Genomic DNA, 18,444 nt, shown 5'->3' with positions numbered 1-18,444 from the left:
TTATATTTTCGATGTTCTTTTTGCCGTTTAATAATAACACGTGTATAAAGTATTTATTTGTTTACCTGTGAGGACCCACCAAGCACCGAACACTCACAGACTGAACCTTTTCTCCTATGGTTGCTTTGAATTAGATTAAAACCCATACTGTTCAATAAAATATTTACCGTACTTGCAGCCATGAATGCATGTGGCTAAAAGGGTTTGTCTCTGATTCATCCTTAACACTTCTAAATCTTTCTCACCCACATTTACCTGTTGAGAAATTTCCAAAGAAGTAAAGCTGATTGTAGGTATGATGTTGTCAGTAAATGAACAGCTTTTGTTTTGTCTTCAGTTTCTGGATTGGTTATTGCGCTACCCACCAAAGCCACTTTTTATTTCCTATTGTGGTTTGTTTTCTTGAGAATTTTCCCGTCAGTGACACAGCTGGGGCTTATTTTTATGGTCTGACAAAACTGTTTTTAAATTTACCATGAGATCAGTAGCCTACATTTTTAAAATCCACCTTGTACTCTGTTAGTTGATGTTTTAGTTGCCAGTATAGTGAGATAGGATATTTACATTTTCTGAAAATAAGCACCTCTTTTTCTCGCTGAAGCTAAATCAGACAAAGCTGGAACATTCATCGTCAATTGCTTGCTAAATGTTTCATGGCAATATGTCAAAAACGTTTTGAATTAGAGAATGATTTTATTATTTTGGGTAAGACCATTTTCCTTTTTCACAGGGAACTTTTTAACAACATTAATCTTTTCTGCTGTAGGTATTTATTTAAATTATTTAGACCAATATTTCTCATGACAACCGCCAGAAGTGAATGAACCACCAGCAGACTATAGCTAAATTTACTGTTACATTTACTTGAGTAACTTTTTAGGAAAAAAAAAGAGTAGTTTTACTGCACCATAATTTTGACTTTTGATTGAGTAATAGTATTATAAAGTATCAACACTTGTACTTTAAGTTAAATGTCTGGCTGCTTTTCTGAATGAATAGCCAAAAATGCACCACACAAACTAACTCACCTAAAGTTTATGTTAAAGTGAAACTACTTTTTTACACAAGCTTCTGCGTTGCAATGTCATTGTCTATTAACCTATCTGAAGTCAAGTGGACATACGTTAAAGACTACATATTGTCACTGAAAGTACTTTAATCTATTCTAACATAATTGCCAACTGTAAGTATTTGTTTGATAAGCTAATAAAATAAAATTCTATGTTTCCTTAAATGTATTATGAAATAATGTCATTTGTATTTTTTTTTATAATTCCTACATCTTTTCATAGTTTTATAGTTTTGTCTTTCTGATCACATCATTTTATGTGAAATATCAATACAATTTTATTATCTAATTAGATGTTAATGGTCAGTACTCGAGCAATTGCCTTTTTACAAAATACTTTTATACGGCTACGTGATTAATTTCTCGGATGGCCACATTTTACTTTTAAGTGAATAAAAAGTAGTTTAGTACAAGTTTGGGGTTTGTAATGACCCCAAACGTGTAATTTGGCGCCATCTAGTGGCGGTGCCAGACTTCTTCGTCTGCGTAATTGCTAGGGAATTTCCTAACTTTAGTAGTAATAAAAAGTTTGTTCAAAAGTAGTAACAAAAAGTTACTTTTTGTACTAACAAAAAGTTACTACTTTTGAAGTTTATGGAACATAAACTGTTCCATAAACTGTTTATAGAACTGTTTATGGAACAGTCTATGGAGTTTATGTACTCTTTGTTATGCGGTTCTTACTTTAACGTGAGACAAAAGAGAATAAGAAATCTCAACAATTCAAACAAAAACACGCGCATCACATGTTGCACCAAATGTCACGTTTTTTCAGCGGTGTGAAACACGCATGCGCACAGCTCCGCTCCTTACTTTCACTTTATCGCTGACGTTGGAGTCGGTGAAGTCACTCTCTGTAAATTCCCACCAAAAACAACAACAAACTATACACGCAAACTTCACCTTTACAGTCATGGTAATCTGGTGAAGTTATCATTTGGCCGGGGCACCGTCTTCTTACACAGACACTAACTAAAATGAACAGAACCCGTGAACAACATGGTTAGCTAACTGAAGAGACAATGTTCTGACAGAAACAACAAGCGGTTTTTGGCAAGTGGCGACTCTAACCTCAAGGAAAGGTGAGTTTAAAAGGTTTGTAGTGCGATGGCTACCTTTAAGAGACCTATTGTTTAATATAATGAAGGTGTTTTAAGGTTTTTAAACTTTAGCGATACTGATATTGAGTACTATAATAACAGCTGACCAAAATAGCTTTTTAGCCCCAGTAACACCAAGTCTGAGGTGGCATCCTTTTATGGATACTTATGAGAGGTAAAATCTTTATTATGTTGTTATTTTCATGTGAAATATGGTGTAACAGTCCTTGTACAAATGTTTTTTTTTAGTTTTGACAACCCCTTTTAAGATTAGACGAGTGAATCTTAAAGCCATAAATTTGTTTCACAACTCGATAAATTAAACGTCATTGAAAAGTGAATGTATTTCAATAGTTTGACAGGATAAGGGAAACTCAAATTTCTTAGTTTATTTACACACAGACTGTCGATTTAAATTATTATGGCTTACAGCTGTTTCTCAGAAAATGTGAATATTTTCCCAAAAAACTATTTTTTTTAAAACTGAAATGCTGGCTTTTTAAGACATATGTCTAATTTTTAAGTTAGTCTTAGACATCGTAATGTGAAGAGACAGGTTGTTTCAACGTTTAGGCACAGCTGCAACAAATCTGATCACTTGATCTCCATAAACATTTGGGAGTGTATAGAGTTATGGGTGATTTATCGAACTAAAGCACCGATTCAGCTTCACACTACAAAATACCTTATCTGTTCCTTAATGTTTACAGTTGAATTATTTGCACACCATGGAGCGTCCTACCCTGAAAAAGAGCCCGACATGCATCAGTTGGACAAATAAAGAAAGACTCGGGGTGGGAGGCTTTGGACACGTCTACCTGTACCAACACAATGTACGTTTTAAAGAATCCATCTGTTGTCCTGGAGAGAATTAAGTCCAGGCTGATCTTTCTCAAATTATACTCCTCGTGTATTTTCGGAGCAGGAGACGGGCGACAAGATTGCTGTGAAACTTTGCCGCCTGGACCTGAGTATGAAGAATAAAGAACGCTGGAGCAGGGAGATTCAAATCATGAGGAAGTAAGGGTTTTAAGGGTTTTATTGTATGATTGCGTTGGTCATGTAGTCTGTTAATAATTTACACCCCACATCTCAAACTTGCCAAAAAAAAAGCAAAAACAAGTTTGTTGCCATTTTTGTTTTACAGGCTGAATCATGTGAATGTTGTTCAGGCCAGAGAAGTCCCAGAAGATGTGACCTCCATCGCTCTCAATGACCTACCTCTGCTCGCCATGGAGTACTGCGCCAAAGGAGATCTACGCAAGGTACCAAAGGATTGTTTTATACAAAACTTAAGTGTTTTGTTTTTTTAAACTTTGGAGCTTAACAGATCAAGTGATTTTATTTAGGTGCTGAATAAACCAGAAAACTGTTGTGGACTGAAGGAGAGTGAAGTCCTGTCACTTCTCAGTGACATTGGTAAAGTTTTCACTTTGATTAAAAGCTCACTTAAATTGCATATTGATAATATATGTAAACTGACTTTATTTTGTGAAAACAGGCTCTGGTATCCAGTATCTCCATGAAAATAAGATTATTCACAGAGACCTAAAACCAGAGAACATCGTTCTGCAAGAGATTGATGGAAAGGTTTGCAATTTTTTTATTTTCTTACACGTATTTTGCCAATATAGTGTAATGTTACTCCTTTGTTCAGTGTTTAACTGTATAAAATGAGGTTTTCTGCTCTGCAGCTTGTCCATAAAATCATAGACCTGGGATATGCAAAAGATCTGGATCAAGGAAGTCTTTGTACATCCTTTGTTGGGACTCTTCAGTACCTGGTAAGTGAGTGTTGCATCAGTGACTGATGTCTTCTCAGATAATAGTCCGAAATCTTAACCTTAACTTCTTGTGTATGCGTGGCAGGCTCCAGAGTTGTTTGAGAGTCAGCCATACACTGTGACTGTGGATTACTGGAGCTTTGGGACGGTTATTTTTGAATGCATTTGCGGTTTTCGACCTTTTCTGCACAGCATGCAGCCGGTACAGTGGTAAGTCAATGATACATAATCGTTTTATACTTGGGATCTTAAGAGTCCTCCAGGTTAGGTAGAATTGTTCATTTCCAGCAACTCATCAATTTTGATAAAGATGCAATGATGTCCACCGTATTATCCTGTGTAACCAACCAAAGGTCATCGCTGTCAAAGCTGGCTGTTCGTAACAAATGATTGGAAAGTTGAGCGGAATATTCTCCAAGCTGTTTAGACTCTGCCGAGAAACACGACAAACCTTCAGGCGGTCGCGCATATCATCTCTAACAAAGTTGAACTGCCTGCACAACCTGTTTACGGTCCAGGTGTTTCCTGATGCTGCCAGAAAGTTACACTGTCTCCAACCAAACGCACGTTTCACAAAGATGTTTTTATTGGAGAACCGAACGGTTTGTGGCATCAAATAACATGCAAATAAGAGGGCAGCAAATTTTCAAATGATGACTTTTGACGTCTTTCTTGACATGAACGAAACAGATCTGATAATAATTCAGCAGGAACATCACAGTACTCAAGAGTTGATTTACTAAGAAACCCAAATAATATTAAATGTGCTTCTCTTACTCTGAACAGATAAATAAATCATTTCAAGAAAGAGGTGAGACATGTTGCGTGAAAAGCGTAAAATATGGCCATGCAGGACTGCAGACTTCCATCTCAGGATTGTGGCACACTCTGCCAGAAGATAACCGCATTTGGCTCCGAGGCCAGAGTTTGATTCTTTCAGTTCCTTGATCCACTTGCTGGAATGTTCTGCAGTCAGTTAAAGCAAATACATGTTGAGCTTCATTTCTGATGACGACATGAGCTTGTCAAATAGGCTGGCTAAAAGTTTAGTAACGGTGACCAAGCCGTCTGGGAGCTGAGCCGACTTTTAGAGCTTGTAACAAATTGAAGCTTTCAGAAAGAGGATAAAGTGATTGAAGATAAGGGAGCCGGCACTGCATACGAGTCATAGAAAGGCTCCTTTTGAACATTTTGAGGGATTTAGGATTTTTTTTTTTTTATTTGCATATTTTCTTTGTTTTGAAGGATAAACAAAGTCAAGAACAAAGGTCATAAAGACATTATGGCGGTAGAGGACATGAATGGAGAAATTCGGTTCTCGGCACATCTGTCATATCCCAACAACCTGAGCAAGTAAAGACAGACATACACTTTTTTCGGATCTACCAGTGAAGAAAAACTAGTGTCCCAAATATGTGTGTGTGTGTTTTCTCTGTGTTACCAGGCCGCTGCTGGAGCCAATCGAGAGTCTCCTTCGGATGCTCCTACTCTGGGATCCTGCTTCCCGTGGCGGAGGTCCAGATCCAAAATCAAACAAGCCACAATGTTTCACCTTACTGGACAATATTCTCAACATGAAGGTTGAAAACATGATTTGTATTCTTGCCTGAAAGCTTTTATCTAAACTACAGCCAAGCGAATCTCTGAACTATTAACATTCTGCTTGTGTTGTTTCAGATTATGCACGTCTTGGACATGACGTCAGCCCAGCTGCACTCGATGGTTTTGGGCGTCGAGGAGAGTTTTCTCTGCCTGCAGCGCCGTCTGGAGGCTCAGACTCAGGCGCACATCTCTCCCGAGAATCAGGAGCTGCTGCTGGAGACGGGAAACACCCTCGACCCACGGTGGGCGCCCATGCAGTGTCTGCCAGACGGTTTGGTATGTGACACAAATAAGTCCGACATATAGTTGCTTATGCTGCCGCGGCAAACAGTGTCCACTCTCTTTAGCCACATGTTTTGTTGTTAAAATAGTCCTGTTCTTTGTCTTTGATTTGAAGCAGTGAATTCATCTTTGTTTTTGTGGAACTTTGCGTTTCTGAAAAGGAACAAGGTGTGTGATTAGTTTGCAATAACAAACAAAGCAGTGGATATGAAGCGAGCATGGAAATCGTGGTGTAGCAGTAACCCACATGTACCAAATAAATGCAGTGTCGTTTTATACCTGAACATATGCAGATTGTTTAGTGCTAACTTTTAAAAAGTGACATCAAAACTAAACAGACAGGACTGTTTCTAAACTCTGTTGTTTGGGAAGGTTAGGTTTTCTCATTCCTTCATGATAGACACCTTTTAAGAGCAATAAGGTATGTAGCTTGCTCTGCACTTTACTGAAGAAATGTCAACCTGAATGTTAGCATTCCTGGTATCAGCTAGAGTCCAAAACCAACTGACTGCACCAAAATGCTACACAGCATATCAGATTCAATCATGACTAGAGGAAAGTTCCCAACAGCTGCACTTTCATGGAGCATTCAAGTACAGCTCGTACACTAGACTGTCTTAATATCAAAACAACTCCAAGGTGATTTTATTCCCAAATGTGCGCATAGTCTAATTACAAAAATCCATCCGTTAGCCCCTCCTCCATCTCTCCCTCCCCAGTTAATTCTATTGTAGCCACTTTTTATTTGTCTATCTTGGTTGAATCAAACTAAAGCAAATACCAAACATATTTTGTTGTTCTTGTTGTTTGTTTAGTTTTTCTGTGTACCATTACAACCCTAATGGAAGCTATAGACTAAAATTTGTTTTCCTTCAGACTATCTGGCCATACGTCCACGTTATCTGGGCAATGTACTTTTAAATTCTATTACTTTATCAAAAACTAAGAATAGACTTGCACCCAATGTCAGTGTCTTTATTTTGTTTTTTTTCTTTTTTTAAAAGTTTTGTTTCTTGGCACTTTTAGCGCGGCTGGGACACCTCCATAGTGTTCCTGTTTGATAAGAGCCTTACCAAGTACTCAGGACCCCTGACTGCCAGACCCCTGCCAGACAGTGTTAACTTTATCGGTAAGACATTTTACTCAACACAACAGGATTTTTTTTTTTTACTTCTGGGAAATCGACAGTTAAATTTTAGAAATAGTTAAAATTTCTTTGTGTAAAATGTGAAAGATTTTGACTTTTTTATAAGACGCTGTTCAGACTTGGTATGAACGCACATTCTGACTGATGTAGATGACGGTAGTCAAACCTCCCTAGTCACACATGATGTTATAATCTGACCTGAATGATCAGATCCATGTTTCCTGCTTTGCTTGCAAATAAACACACAGTCACTCCATACAGTGGAGCAGTAACAACAAAATTGCATTTGCATTTCAGTTTTTCCCACAACAGCAAAAACATCAGACTGCTGCCAGCTGCTCTACACGTGTTTATTGTTCACTGAGATGTGTAATTTTTTTTAAATGTATTTATTTATTTTTTATGCCTCCTGTTTTATGCTCAGTCAGGGAAACAAAGACACAGCTGCCCCTTTCTCCTCTTAGAAAGGTGTGGGGGGAAGCCCTCAGCTACATATGTGGTCTTAAGGAGGACTACCTGCGGCTGTACCAGGGGCAGAGAGCTGCAATGTAAGTGCCTCGAAACGCCCTAAACACACCAACTCATTCGAACTTGCTTACTGTATTATTCATATGTCTGCAGGCTAAGTCTGCTGCGTTACAACTCCACCTTGACGCAGTACAAGCACCGCCTCTTCTCCTACTCACAGCAGCTCCATGCTAAGCTAGCCATCTTTAAGACCAGCATCCAGCAGGATCTCGAGCAATACACCAAGCAGAGCAACAGCGGCATCTGTCAGTAGTGATTCATTTCTTCCTGTGATGCGCGTAGTTGTTTTTCTGAAGACTCAAGTGAACTTCCTGCTTCTGTGTGTTTTATGTGAAGCCTCAGAGAAGATGCAGCGGGCATGGCAAGAAAATGAACAGAAGGCCGATGAGTTTACACAGGTGTGGAATCTGTAAACATCGTGGTGGCGTAACACAATGCAATGCTCTTGAAGAAAATACAAATCAGTGCTAAGGAATATTTTGTGCTGTAGGTTGCAAACGTGTCGGGTCTTGACGAAGAGATATTGGCGCTACATTCTGAAATCGTGGAGCTGCAGCGGAGTCCGTTTGCCAGGAGACAAGGAGATGTGATGGAGAAGTTGTCAGTAGCTTTTTTTTTGTGTCCATATATTTATGACATTGCTTCTTTCTTCTCTGTCAATTGACTTTTAAGTGTTTAATCCAGTGATTATGCCTAATAAAAACATTAAAGAGCTTTATAAAAAATTTATAAATGTTATAAAAAATAACACAAAAATTATAACCGTGGTGCTCACTTGTTTACTGTTTGTCTCTTTTCCAGTGAAGTAAAGGCTGTTGAACTCTACAAGCAACTGAAAACTAAATGCAAAAGTTAGTACAAAAGTTACGGATTAAAAACGTCAAATTGATGCTACCTGGAATTGAAAATAGAATAGAATTTAATAGAAAAAGGATTTATTGTGATATATTTGTTAGGCAGAATTCTACATAGCATTTATTTCAGTTTATTTTCAACATTATGTTTTATGAATTATTAAAAACCAAATTTATGTTAAGACCAATGAAAAGTGAATTTTCAATACAAAAATGTGAACCTGCTTTAAGTGTGTCCATGTATATGAAATATCTATTCTATACTTGATAAAAGCTCTTTTTAATTCAGCTTCTGGGTTAAAAAAGGCAGTTGGACTGTGATACACTGAGGTGTTATCCCAACTTTTTCTGCCACAGTTTTTCCTTCCACTCAACTTTCTATTAATGTGTAAACTTTCTTGTGGATGGTGTCCATTACTTGCTGATGGATAGCCGTTTTCCCTATGATTGTGATGGGAATAACATGGCATTGACATAAGAGTTTTAAATCATTTCCCCATTGGTTTTATGTAATTTTGGTTTTTAATTATCTTTAAGCGATTACCATCAAATGTAACGGCTGCGGAACACTTTAAAAATCGAACTGTGTGTAATTCCTTTTTATAATGTATCTGACTTTCTGAACTGAATTACTGAAATAACTAACATGTTTCCTGCAGGTAACGACCCTCCACATGGCTACAGTGATAGCTCGGACATGGTGCGGACGATACTCCAAACCGTTCAGAATCAGGACAGAGTTTTAAAAGACCTCTACACTCATCTAAGGTAATTTATTTGCATGTTTTATTCAGGCACACTAACAAACTGGTAAATCTCAGTGCAGCCGAATGGCCGTTTTATTGCGTTTCTATCTTTTTTTAGTGCAATCCTGATGTGTAAGCAGCGCATCGTGGATTTGTTCCCTAAACTCGAAAAGGCCGTTGTGAACATCAAAGCTGCGGAAACTGAAGTGATGCAAATGCAAACAAAGAGACAGAAAGAGTTCTGGTTCCTTCTCAAGATTGCTTGTGTAAGTGTGCTCAAAAAATACTGCAAAATGAAATCTAGTCATGTAGCTTTGTACCTTACAAAGTGTGTGGTTTTGTCTGCAGGCTCAGAGCAACTCTCAGCTTAAACACAAACAGCCAAGTGACGGGTAAGATCTATTAAATGCTCATGTCATTGTGTTGCAATTAATGTTATTTCTTTTCTTATTTTTCACATTTGTGTGAATTTACATGCTTCCATTTGTCTTTCACTTTGCTATTGGTGCAACTGAATTTCCACAATGAGGGACAATAAAGGATATTTCTATTTCTATACTGTGCAAAGACAAATAGCCAAAGGCCCCTCCCTCTGTTCATTCAACCTTGTGAAATGTTACAGGAAGAGAATAAGTGATGCTCTAGTAGCTAAAGTCTTTGCACAGTTTTCCCTTTTGAATAAATGCATTTAATAGTTTTATTTTTAAAATGTATTAGTAAAAATATGATACCATAGTAAATTATTTAATAAGTGTGGAGTATAACCACACAGCAGGTGATCTGGTCCTTTAAGTTTAGGATTGTTGGAAAGAGAGAACTTCCTGCAGATTTAGCCTCTTGTCTTTTTCAGTGAAACGGTTCAACAACTTCTGGATGAAAATCAGCGCTACCTGAATCATCTTACATCCCTGATGCAAGATGTCACCCAAGAATTGAAGCAAAATGTTATGGTCAGTACAAAGCAGCTAATCATTATGCTAACTGATGCGTAGAAGTACTGCAGGTAGGGAAGTGAGTCGATTAAGTAAGTTAGGCACATAACTCCTAATTTCTGCCTATTAATTACATTTTTCACTGAAAAAAAGGATTTCTGAGCCTAGACTTTTTTTTAAATGGCTGTAGGGATTGAACAGATTTCTTTTTTTCCCCTTTTTAAACACTTTTACTTTGCAATGCAAGAAGACACCTTTCTCATTTAACACAGTACACAAATGATCAACCTTTTAAATGTGTATTTCGCTAAAACTTAAATTTGAAGTTATTTTTTAAAAGTAATGAAAATGCAGATGTCTGACTCTGCAAACCAGTGTTACCGTAAGTGAAAGGTTGTTGGTAAGTGCTGTTTTAACTGGGTTTTTTTTTTCTTTCTCCACAGGATCAGGACTGGAGCTGGGTTGAGTTCGGAGCAAACAAAGTTGATTCTCAGTAGCTCTAAAGAGCTTTCAAAGAATGTATGCTTTGATAAGTACTTTTCCTGGGGTCAAACTATCCGTCATCTTTCTGTTTTGAGTCGTGTAATTACTATAAATCCTGTAAGACAATAATATATGAAACATCATGACAAAGTAAGCTATGCATGTTTTAGGTTCATATATTACAGAATGTTAACAAATGTCAGCTAGAACGTATTTATTTTTTCCGAAATTAATTTGAGTTTGACACTGTTTTCGATAAAACTGTGCACGGTGAAATATGAAGAGTTTTATAAATGTTGGAAACATGCAATGATTCACCTCTGTTTTCTTAATTGCTTACCTCTTTTAACTGTAAACGCAAACCAATTAAAGGCTGCTGGTAATATTTTCAGAAAGGAGATGAGAGAACAGAGCTAAAGATAAATTCAAAATGCTAGGTTAAAAGAATGAGCATAATATAAGAGACATAACCATCTCATGAGAAATCATGTGAAATACTTTTCTCAACTGTAAAGGGTTGGGATTGCAGAATGAGCGTGAGATTGATTTATTTACAGCCCAAATGGTGGCAGTTCTTAGTTTTGATGCAATTAATGAAAAAGTGTGTGTGTGGGGGGGGGCAGGTGGAGGAGATTTTTATTTTGTGACTTGCTGATTAGCACTCCTCAAAGCCAAGCAAAAGAAAATTGGCTGGTTCTGATATCTATATATTTTCAATGCATCACCCATGATTACTCTTATCTCCACTGAAAAACCTAAAGGAAAACAGCATTTCCGAGGATGGAAAAAATAACATTCTTTCAGGAGCTGAAAGGTTAACTGTCAACGTGCCTGCACCCAATCTCAAAAATATTCTTATCTTAGAAAAATAAACTTCAACCCGCATACTTACGCTTTCACTTTAAGCATCAAGTGTTGTACAGAAGAAAGAACAGTTCAGGAGCCGAAAGACCCGGTTTTTTATGTTGATCTGCGCCTAAAGATCCGGATCTCAGAAAGCATTCGGAATTCCCAGCCCAGCCCAGGATCGCTGACAGAAAGCTGCGGGAGGAGGAGGCGGTGTGAGGGGGATGGGTCACTGAAAGATAAAACCAGAGGCGGCGACGGTTCGATATTGTGGTAAATTTATGTCAATAGCCAATCGTTTACTTTGTCGCTTACATGGTTATGTTTATGTTTCAGCAATGTAGAAGGTGAGGTAGTTTGTTAGCTTTCTGCTAAAGTTAGCGTTAAGCTTAATATGCTGACAGTTGCTGACTTCCGAACAAGATAATGAGAGCTAGCTAGCTAAGTCTGCCTACCAGGCTAGCCTGATCAAATTAATGCTCGGTCAGCGTCTCTTATCTGCTGTGTTGACTGCTCTGACTGATGCATAGGTGTAGTAAAAATGTGCTATCCTGTTATTTCAAATTATATTGAACAGTTTCAGTATTGTACTCATCCTGCAAGCTAATCATTTCTTGTTAGCATTAGCCTAGCCTTACCTAAACTCACCTGACTTGACGATAGGATACATTATACTTGCTGGGTGAAAGGTTGTGCTGTGGGGATCTCCAAAATGCAAATGAAGGATATTGTAGGCCAGTTTTTACGTCTGTTTAAATTGAACTGTGGGCTTCATCTACAAATAATGTCTTTGTTTTATCTTTATCATCAAGGTCTCATGGGTCAATATTTCCTCTGCAGCTTTTGGTTGCCTTGTGTAACAGATTGGACGGGACAATATGTTACTTACAGGTCACAAGATGCATCGAAACCTTTCAATATCAGACTTTCAGCATTACTTTGAGCAATAGTTGGCCAGGAAATGGGAAGTGGCTGGGACCTTGTCTGCAGACAGTTTCTGAACGCATCTGTTAATTTATGGTTTGATTGACACACACAGCTGTTTATGCTTCTTTCTTTTCCTGAAGGTGACAGCAAGTGAGGATGACGATGCCGCATGTAGGGGCAGTATTTGCAACAATGGCAGGGATGATGGCCATCCTTTTGCACTCCTCTATTCACAAGATAGAGGAAGGACACCTTGCTGTTTACTACAGGTATTGTTGTATGTAATACTATGGCTCTATTTGACACTTTTAAAACGTTAAAGTGTATGATATCACAAGTCTTTGCATTTCTCTTTCTACAAGATCAGTCAGAATAAATAAGTTGTCATATTTAAGAGGGAACAGTTCGTACACAGCTGTTGATCAGGATTTAACTGTTATTTCAGAGCTGATTAATTAGTGTTAACATTTTCTGCTAGTGATTGGTGCCATTCACCAGTATCTGCGTCTGTTCCCTGTTGATCTTTACAGTAATTAAGAGATTTCCTGATGATTGCAAGCAGGGTTTGGACATCTTGCCATGCAAATAAAAATCACAGTATCTTTCTGGTACTAAGAAAAAGCGTAAACTTTTAGTCTTTACTGATGACATCCACACAGTGTAGCCTGTTAGTTTAGATCAAAGTGCCTCCAAAACTCCAGTCAAAACTCCATTCTTTCTTATTTTTGCACCTATCCATCCATGTATGTGGTCAATTCTGACCTAAGAATTTGTTTATATTTGTTTCAGAGGTGGCGCGTTGCTGACCTCTCCCAATGGCCCAGGATATCACATTATGCTGCCTTTCATCACCACATACAGATCAGTGCAGGTAATTTCTGCTTCTTTTTTTTTTAAATAGAGGGGTTGAAAAGGTCTTAAGATTTACAACGTCATCACAGAGCCACAAGATAAAAAAAATTATGTTTCTGACAAATCATAATTCCAAGGACATTAATGAACTCGTGCATTTTATGTATTTGACAACATCACATTGTTTTTAATAAGATATTATAAAAATGTGTATTATTGGGTCTCTGTTTCAGACTACGCTTCAGACCGATGAGATCAAGAATGTGCCTTGTGGAACAAGGTACACTTACTGATAGAATGTCTTTTTGGAAACAGACCCCACATCCAGAAAATTATTTTATTAAAAATATATATATTTTTTCTATTCTCTTTCTCTACACAGTGGAGGTGTGATGATTTATTTTGACAGGATAGAAGTGGTTAATATGTTGGTCCCTTTAGCAGGTAAAACATGTTAACATTTCTTTTAACATGCACATTCACTTGACTATCCTCAGTCTGCATAGTTTTTGCCTTAACGTTCTGAATCTGTGTTTTTCAGTGGTGGATATTGTTAGGAACTACACGGCTGATTATGACAAAACTCTCATTTTCAACAAGATTCACCATGAACTGAACCAGTTCTGCAGCGTGCACACTCTGCAGGAGGTCTACATCGAGTTGTTTGGTAAGAAATTGGCTTTGCTTTAATGTAGTTTTTAGTTGTTGTTTTTTTTTCCTTCCTAAACCCTTCAAGTGGTATTGATTGCACATTGACACAATTTGCCTTTTTGTGTCTCACAGATATTATAGATGAGAATCTGAAGACTGCATTACAGAAAGATCTCAATGCGATGGCACCTGGACTAACAATTCAGGTATTTAAAAAAACAACAACAAAAAAAACCGCTTCACTTGAACTGTGATTTCTTCATTTCTCTACTTCATGACACAAAGTTGGTAAATGATTAATCATTGAACTAATAAATTTTCCTCTTTTTGTTCACTTGTTGGTTAAAGGCAGTCCGTGTTACCAAGCCAAAGATCCCAGAATCTATCAGGAGGAACTTTGAACTGATGTGAGTTTATAAACCTAAAGTACACATTTTTTTGTGAATACTGTTATTTATTTTAACCCACCCTCTCAGATGAAAGATGACAAAATGCTTTTAAAAGCTTTTGTGTGTGTGTGTGTGTGTGTGTGCGTGTGTGTGTGTGTGTGTGTGTGTGTGTGTGTGTGTGTGTGTGTGTGTGTGTGTGTGTGTACAGGGAGGCTGAAAAGACTCGCCTGTTGATAACGGCGCAGACTCAGAAAGTGGTAGAAAAAGAAGCAGAAACTGAAAGGAAGAAAGCCATCATTGGTAAATCTGTTGTTTTACTGAATCTGCTAATGTCTTGGTGCACAATTAACAGTTTTCTTCCCTGTTTTACCCGACAGAGGCTCAAAAGGTTGCTCAAGTAGCAGAGATCCAGTACAAGCAGAAAGTCATGGAGAAAGAGACGGAGAAGAAGATTTCTGAAATAGAAGGTTAGCGTCACGTCGCTGAGACTCTCTGAAGTCTCTGTGACGTCCTCGATGGTTTTAAAACCGTTTCTCTGTTTTAGACGCTGCGTTCCTGGCGAGGGAGAAGGCGAAGGCCGATGCAGAATACTACACTGCTGCCAAATCTGCAGAAGCAAACAGGGTAAGAAGATGAATAAATCACTTCTACAGTGGGATCCCACTGGAGTTACAGTATCATTGAGTAGCTCATTTTTGTCGCTAATAAAAAAAAAAAAAGAAAAACTGGATAATAAAGATTCAATGGTATATTTCTAATGGTTATTTCTTGTTTTGCTGAGTATTGGTTGCAACTAATGAAATCCCAAAATTCGGTTTCTCAGAATTAAACATAAGACTAATAAAAACAGATTTCTTTTTCTTCACTGACTGTGAAAACGTCACATCGGGCCTCGTGTGAAGGCCCGATGAATTAAAAATTTAAAAGTTTAATGTTTTATTCAGTGAATTAATGAAAGACTTATTTGTTTTGTCAATAAGCACAAAGCTGCTGTGTGGACAGGATTCAGTTTAGTCCATTTGACTGACAGAATATTTAAAAACTGCATATTATATTTGATAAATGAGGCCAGATGGCAATTTTATAGAAACAAACCTTCACATCCTCCTCCTACCTTTGACTTTTTTTTTAGCCTCTCGAAATGTAACGTTTTGATTACCCATAAAAATATCCTCCTCAGCTGAGTCAGATCCTGAACCTGTTATTAACTCCTCCCACCCTTCTCAAGTCGCCCCAACACCTGTATCAGGTTTATTTTCAGCCATGTCGTGCTAAGAGACAGCGCTAATATTTTCATGAGATGATCAGCATTAATAATAAGCTGTTTTTCTTCTAAATCTTTGCAGCTGAAATTGACACCCGAATACCTGGAGCTCATGAAGTACCAGGCCATAGCGGGCAACAGTAAGATCTACTTTGGCCAGGACATTCCTAACATGTTTGTGGACGGGACGAACGGCGCCGCTAAACCCGTCCCCTCGCCTACTTTACCCAAAGCTGAACCGGAACTGCCTAGAGCGAAGTAAAAAAAGTCAGAGTGAGTCCACAGCTGAGCCTCTGCACAGGGCAGGACGACCTGATGCAAAAAAAGCGGTCTTGTCACTGAACATGCGTTGCTTCGCCGCTAGTTTGGTGAACAGCAAACTTCAGTCTTAAATCTACATGGCAGAGAGGGAGAGAGAGAGAGAAAGTGAAAAGTAAGAGTTTGGGACACACGGTGTGAGTCTTACAAGGAAAGAGAACGATGTCGTCCTTATGTCTGGGAAGGTGACAAAAAGTACTTACACCTGCTTTTTTTTTTCTTTTTTTTTTTTTATAAATCAGTGCAGCGTTTAACTTTTGCTTTTGGAGCCGTTTTCATTACTTATGTGCAGCAGCTGTGATTTGTGATCGCCAGGAGTTACTGCTTTTCTAACCTCTGGTTTAGCTACTTTGAAACTTGACTGGTGACACTAATTAAGTTGGATGGAGATGGTTTCCAAGTAATTCAAGTCATCTGTGCCATTTGTTTTCTTTTAACAAGTTAGTGGTTGACTGTCCTCTCTTAATCCACGCCTGAGAACCAATTGATTAACACCTCATGTCCCATGCTGCTCGTGGTGAAGTTTTGGCACTTAGCCTGGTTGAATACAGATGTTTCAACATTAAAGATATAATAAAAATAATCTCAGCTGTTATGGGTCCTACCTTAATCTTCCTTTGACTCGGAGAGCTCGAAGCTTTGTGGAGGAGAGCAGTGGATAAATCAGATTGTTGGCTGTTTGCTTAAAATTTATTGATTTTTTTTTGTAATCTGTTGGTTTGCTGACTTTCTGTGACACTTACTGTGAAGGAAAAGGGACATAACTCATATTTTTTGTCTTATAAAACTAAATTAAGATGCTTAACGGGGAGTAAATCGGTGGAGGTGTGGGAATTTGTTTTGTCAGGATGTCGGCATGCTTGTTTGGTTTTGATTAACAGGGCTATGCATGTTTTGTTTTTGTTTTATTTTTATTTTTTATTCAGATAAATAGAACCCATGATTGTCTCTTTACACAGCTTGTTCAGATGTAACTAAATGTAAATTCTCAGGACGGTTTATTTTAATCTAATCATTGTTTGATTTATTGTTGAGCAGCGCTTTGCTTTTACGTCAAAAAAAAAAAGTAGTAAAGCAAAACAGTTTTCAAGAATAAAATGAACAACTAAAGGATGAAGGTTTGATTGCACCCGACACCTTTTTGTATGCAGACAACTCGCAGTAGCTGTCTATATTGTGAGGATAAGGTTTTGTTGAGGTTGAAGTAATTGCGTACAACTTCCAATTTTGTCATTGTTTACTTTTTCTACTCTTAAAATTTGACTGGAAACTTCCTTATAATTTGCTAATGACTGTAATGTTGATGGGTTTTCAGGGTCTAATGGCAACACACAGCTCCTGGTCCGTAAAATATCAGCAGTGGGTTTAAAACGGAACATTTTTAACCTTAACTTTGCTTTCCGTCCGTCTGAATTATTGTTTTTGTTCTCCATTACTATCGAGAACAAAAATAACCAAACTTGCTACAACTCTACAGAAAGTGAGGCTAATTGAATATTAGGATCTTCAAACTCAAACATTTAATGCATAAACTGAAGAAAATACTTGAGGTTTCAGCTCTTTGACTCGCTGGAAAAAATATTTGGTTGTTTATCGCTGTTCCTCAGAAGTGCTTCACTTCTGTAGCATGGAGTTTACTTCTGGTTCCCCCTGATCACGTATTCCAGCCTCCGGTGTTTGGTGGTTGACTGTTTTGTCTCTTTGTCCACATCTTTCTGGTTTGGGGTTCAATTGTAAGGCATTTAAGATCATTTTTAGCAAGGCAGCCACCATTTAACACACTACGTTTCCTTGTTTCCCCCTCACAGCTTAAAAAGTCAACTTTTTAATCAAAGTACCATGAGAATATTTCTGTTGCGCTCAGGTTTCATTGACCAATACATCAAATTGAAAGCTCGCTGCTTCTGCCCTTAAACAAGGGCCGCTCTCATAATGAACGACTCGGCAACATGAACGCTCATGGCTGTCGTCTCTGTTGGTTTTCTATTACTCCACTATACCTGCCAGCAAATTATTGGCTTCCACCCAGATCAGTGATTGGCCTGGTTAGTGATGTTGCACTGCTATTATTTTCAACACAACTGTGTTTGTTCAGTTTTATTGTAATTTAATTTTAATCTAATCCCAGGAACAAGCAGCTTCATTTTAAGATAAAGGCTGATATTGTAAGTTGGTGCTAGAATTTAATGGGTGTTTTTTTGGGGTTTTTTTTTAATGCTTTTCTTTCTCTTTAGGCTTCTTTAACTTTAATCATCGTTTGCTATACAGAATTCAAGCCTTAATTATTAAGGGGGAGGGGTGACTCCCAGAGATACACTCACATCTAGTTTCGTCCTGTAAACTTAAAAAAAGGCACCACCTGGATTCTAGTGGACTGAAAACGCAGCTTGCGGTGGACACTACTAATGCTCGTTTACCTGACCTCTACGCTCTGCATTGCTTTGGTGACGGGCTCAAATGTTGATGCAAAAGGAGGGGTATGATTCACTTATGAATTTTTTTTTTTTTTAATATTTTGTACAATCTGTGAAATTGAAACATTGTCTTCTTGTTTTAAAAGGTTTTTATGCAAACATGTTTTCCAGTTTTGACAATGTTCTTATGTAATAAGTAAATAAATAAATAAAATAAAACCTATTTTGGTACCTCTCCTGTCTGGTTTGATGTGTG

At 37.8% G+C, this 18,444-nt stretch overlaps 2 protein-coding genes across 3 annotated transcripts; both read left to right on the top strand.

Annotated features, from left to right (window-relative positions):
• Positions 1 to 1,835: 1,835 nt before the first annotated feature.
• Positions 1,836 to 10,837, top strand: LOC103476976 (inhibitor of nuclear factor kappa-B kinase subunit alpha-like). Its single transcript, XM_008429757.3, has 22 exons — positions 1,836 to 2,151; positions 2,880 to 3,002; positions 3,095 to 3,189; positions 3,317 to 3,434; positions 3,519 to 3,588; positions 3,671 to 3,759; positions 3,864 to 3,953; positions 4,039 to 4,163; positions 5,199 to 5,306; positions 5,398 to 5,533; positions 5,631 to 5,831; positions 6,864 to 6,966; positions 7,409 to 7,532; positions 7,606 to 7,757; positions 7,849 to 7,910; positions 8,003 to 8,112; positions 8,314 to 8,363; positions 9,026 to 9,134; positions 9,231 to 9,378; positions 9,461 to 9,504; positions 9,963 to 10,062; positions 10,488 to 10,837. Exons 2-22 carry the CDS (start codon positions 2,898 to 2,900, stop codon positions 10,539 to 10,541), a joined length of 2,193 nt encoding a protein of 730 aa, XP_008427979.1. The 5' UTR covers positions 1,836 to 2,151; positions 2,880 to 2,897; the 3' UTR covers positions 10,542 to 10,837.
• A 684-nt stretch (positions 10,838 to 11,521) lies between these two features.
• Positions 11,522 to 18,419, top strand: erlin1 (ER lipid raft associated 1). Of its 2 annotated transcripts, none has more exons than XM_008429755.3 (12): positions 11,522 to 11,646; positions 12,441 to 12,569; positions 13,090 to 13,171; positions 13,386 to 13,432; positions 13,535 to 13,596; positions 13,694 to 13,819; positions 13,936 to 14,009; positions 14,152 to 14,210; positions 14,401 to 14,492; positions 14,570 to 14,659; positions 14,737 to 14,816; positions 15,539 to 18,419. In XM_008429755.3, exons 2-12 carry the CDS (start codon positions 12,457 to 12,459, stop codon positions 15,716 to 15,718), a joined length of 1,005 nt encoding a protein of 334 aa, XP_008427977.1. In that variant the 5' UTR covers positions 11,522 to 11,646; positions 12,441 to 12,456; the 3' UTR covers positions 15,719 to 18,419. The 2 variants fall into 2 exon arrangements, with proteins under 2 accessions (XP_008427977.1, XP_008427978.1); XM_008429756.3 differs by having other exon boundaries at positions 11,645 to 11,720.
• The last annotated feature ends 25 nt before the right edge of the window (positions 18,420 to 18,444 follow it).

This window comes from Poecilia reticulata, chromosome 15 (genome assembly GCF_904066995.2).
Source record: "Poecilia reticulata chromosome 15, P_reticulata-male-v2, whole genome shotgun sequence".
Lineage (NCBI taxonomy): Eukaryota > Metazoa > Chordata > Actinopteri > Cyprinodontiformes > Poeciliidae > Poecilia > Poecilia reticulata.
The sequence above is the reverse complement of the archived record's forward strand: the minus strand, read 5'-3'. Positions and strand labels throughout refer to the sequence as shown.

What these genes read in the sequence shown, in the direction of transcription:
- LOC103476976 (XM_008429757.3), top strand. Translation starts at nt 2,898, where the DNA reads ATGGAGCGTCCTACCCTGAAAAAGAGCCCGACATGCATCAGTTGGACA. An exon ending in AGCATGCAGCCGGTACAGTG is followed by an intron (nt 4,164 to 5,198) that starts GTAAGTCAATGA and finishes TTTGTTTTGAAG; the next exon opens with GATAAACAAAGTCAAGAACA. An exon ending in GCAGAGCAACAGCGGCATCT is followed by an intron (nt 7,758 to 7,848) that starts GTCAGTAGTGAT and finishes TTTTATGTGAAG; the next exon opens with CCTCAGAGAAGATGCAGCGG.
- erlin1 (XM_008429755.3), top strand. Translation starts at nt 12,457, where the DNA reads ATGACGATGCCGCATGTAGGGGCAGTATTTGCAACAATGGCAGGGATG. An exon ending in GGTCTACATCGAGTTGTTTG is followed by an intron (nt 13,820 to 13,935) that starts GTAAGAAATTGG and finishes TGTGTCTCACAG; the next exon opens with ATATTATAGATGAGAATCTG. An exon ending in GAAGATTTCTGAAATAGAAG is followed by an intron (nt 14,660 to 14,736) that starts GTTAGCGTCACG and finishes TCTCTGTTTTAG; the next exon opens with ACGCTGCGTTCCTGGCGAGG.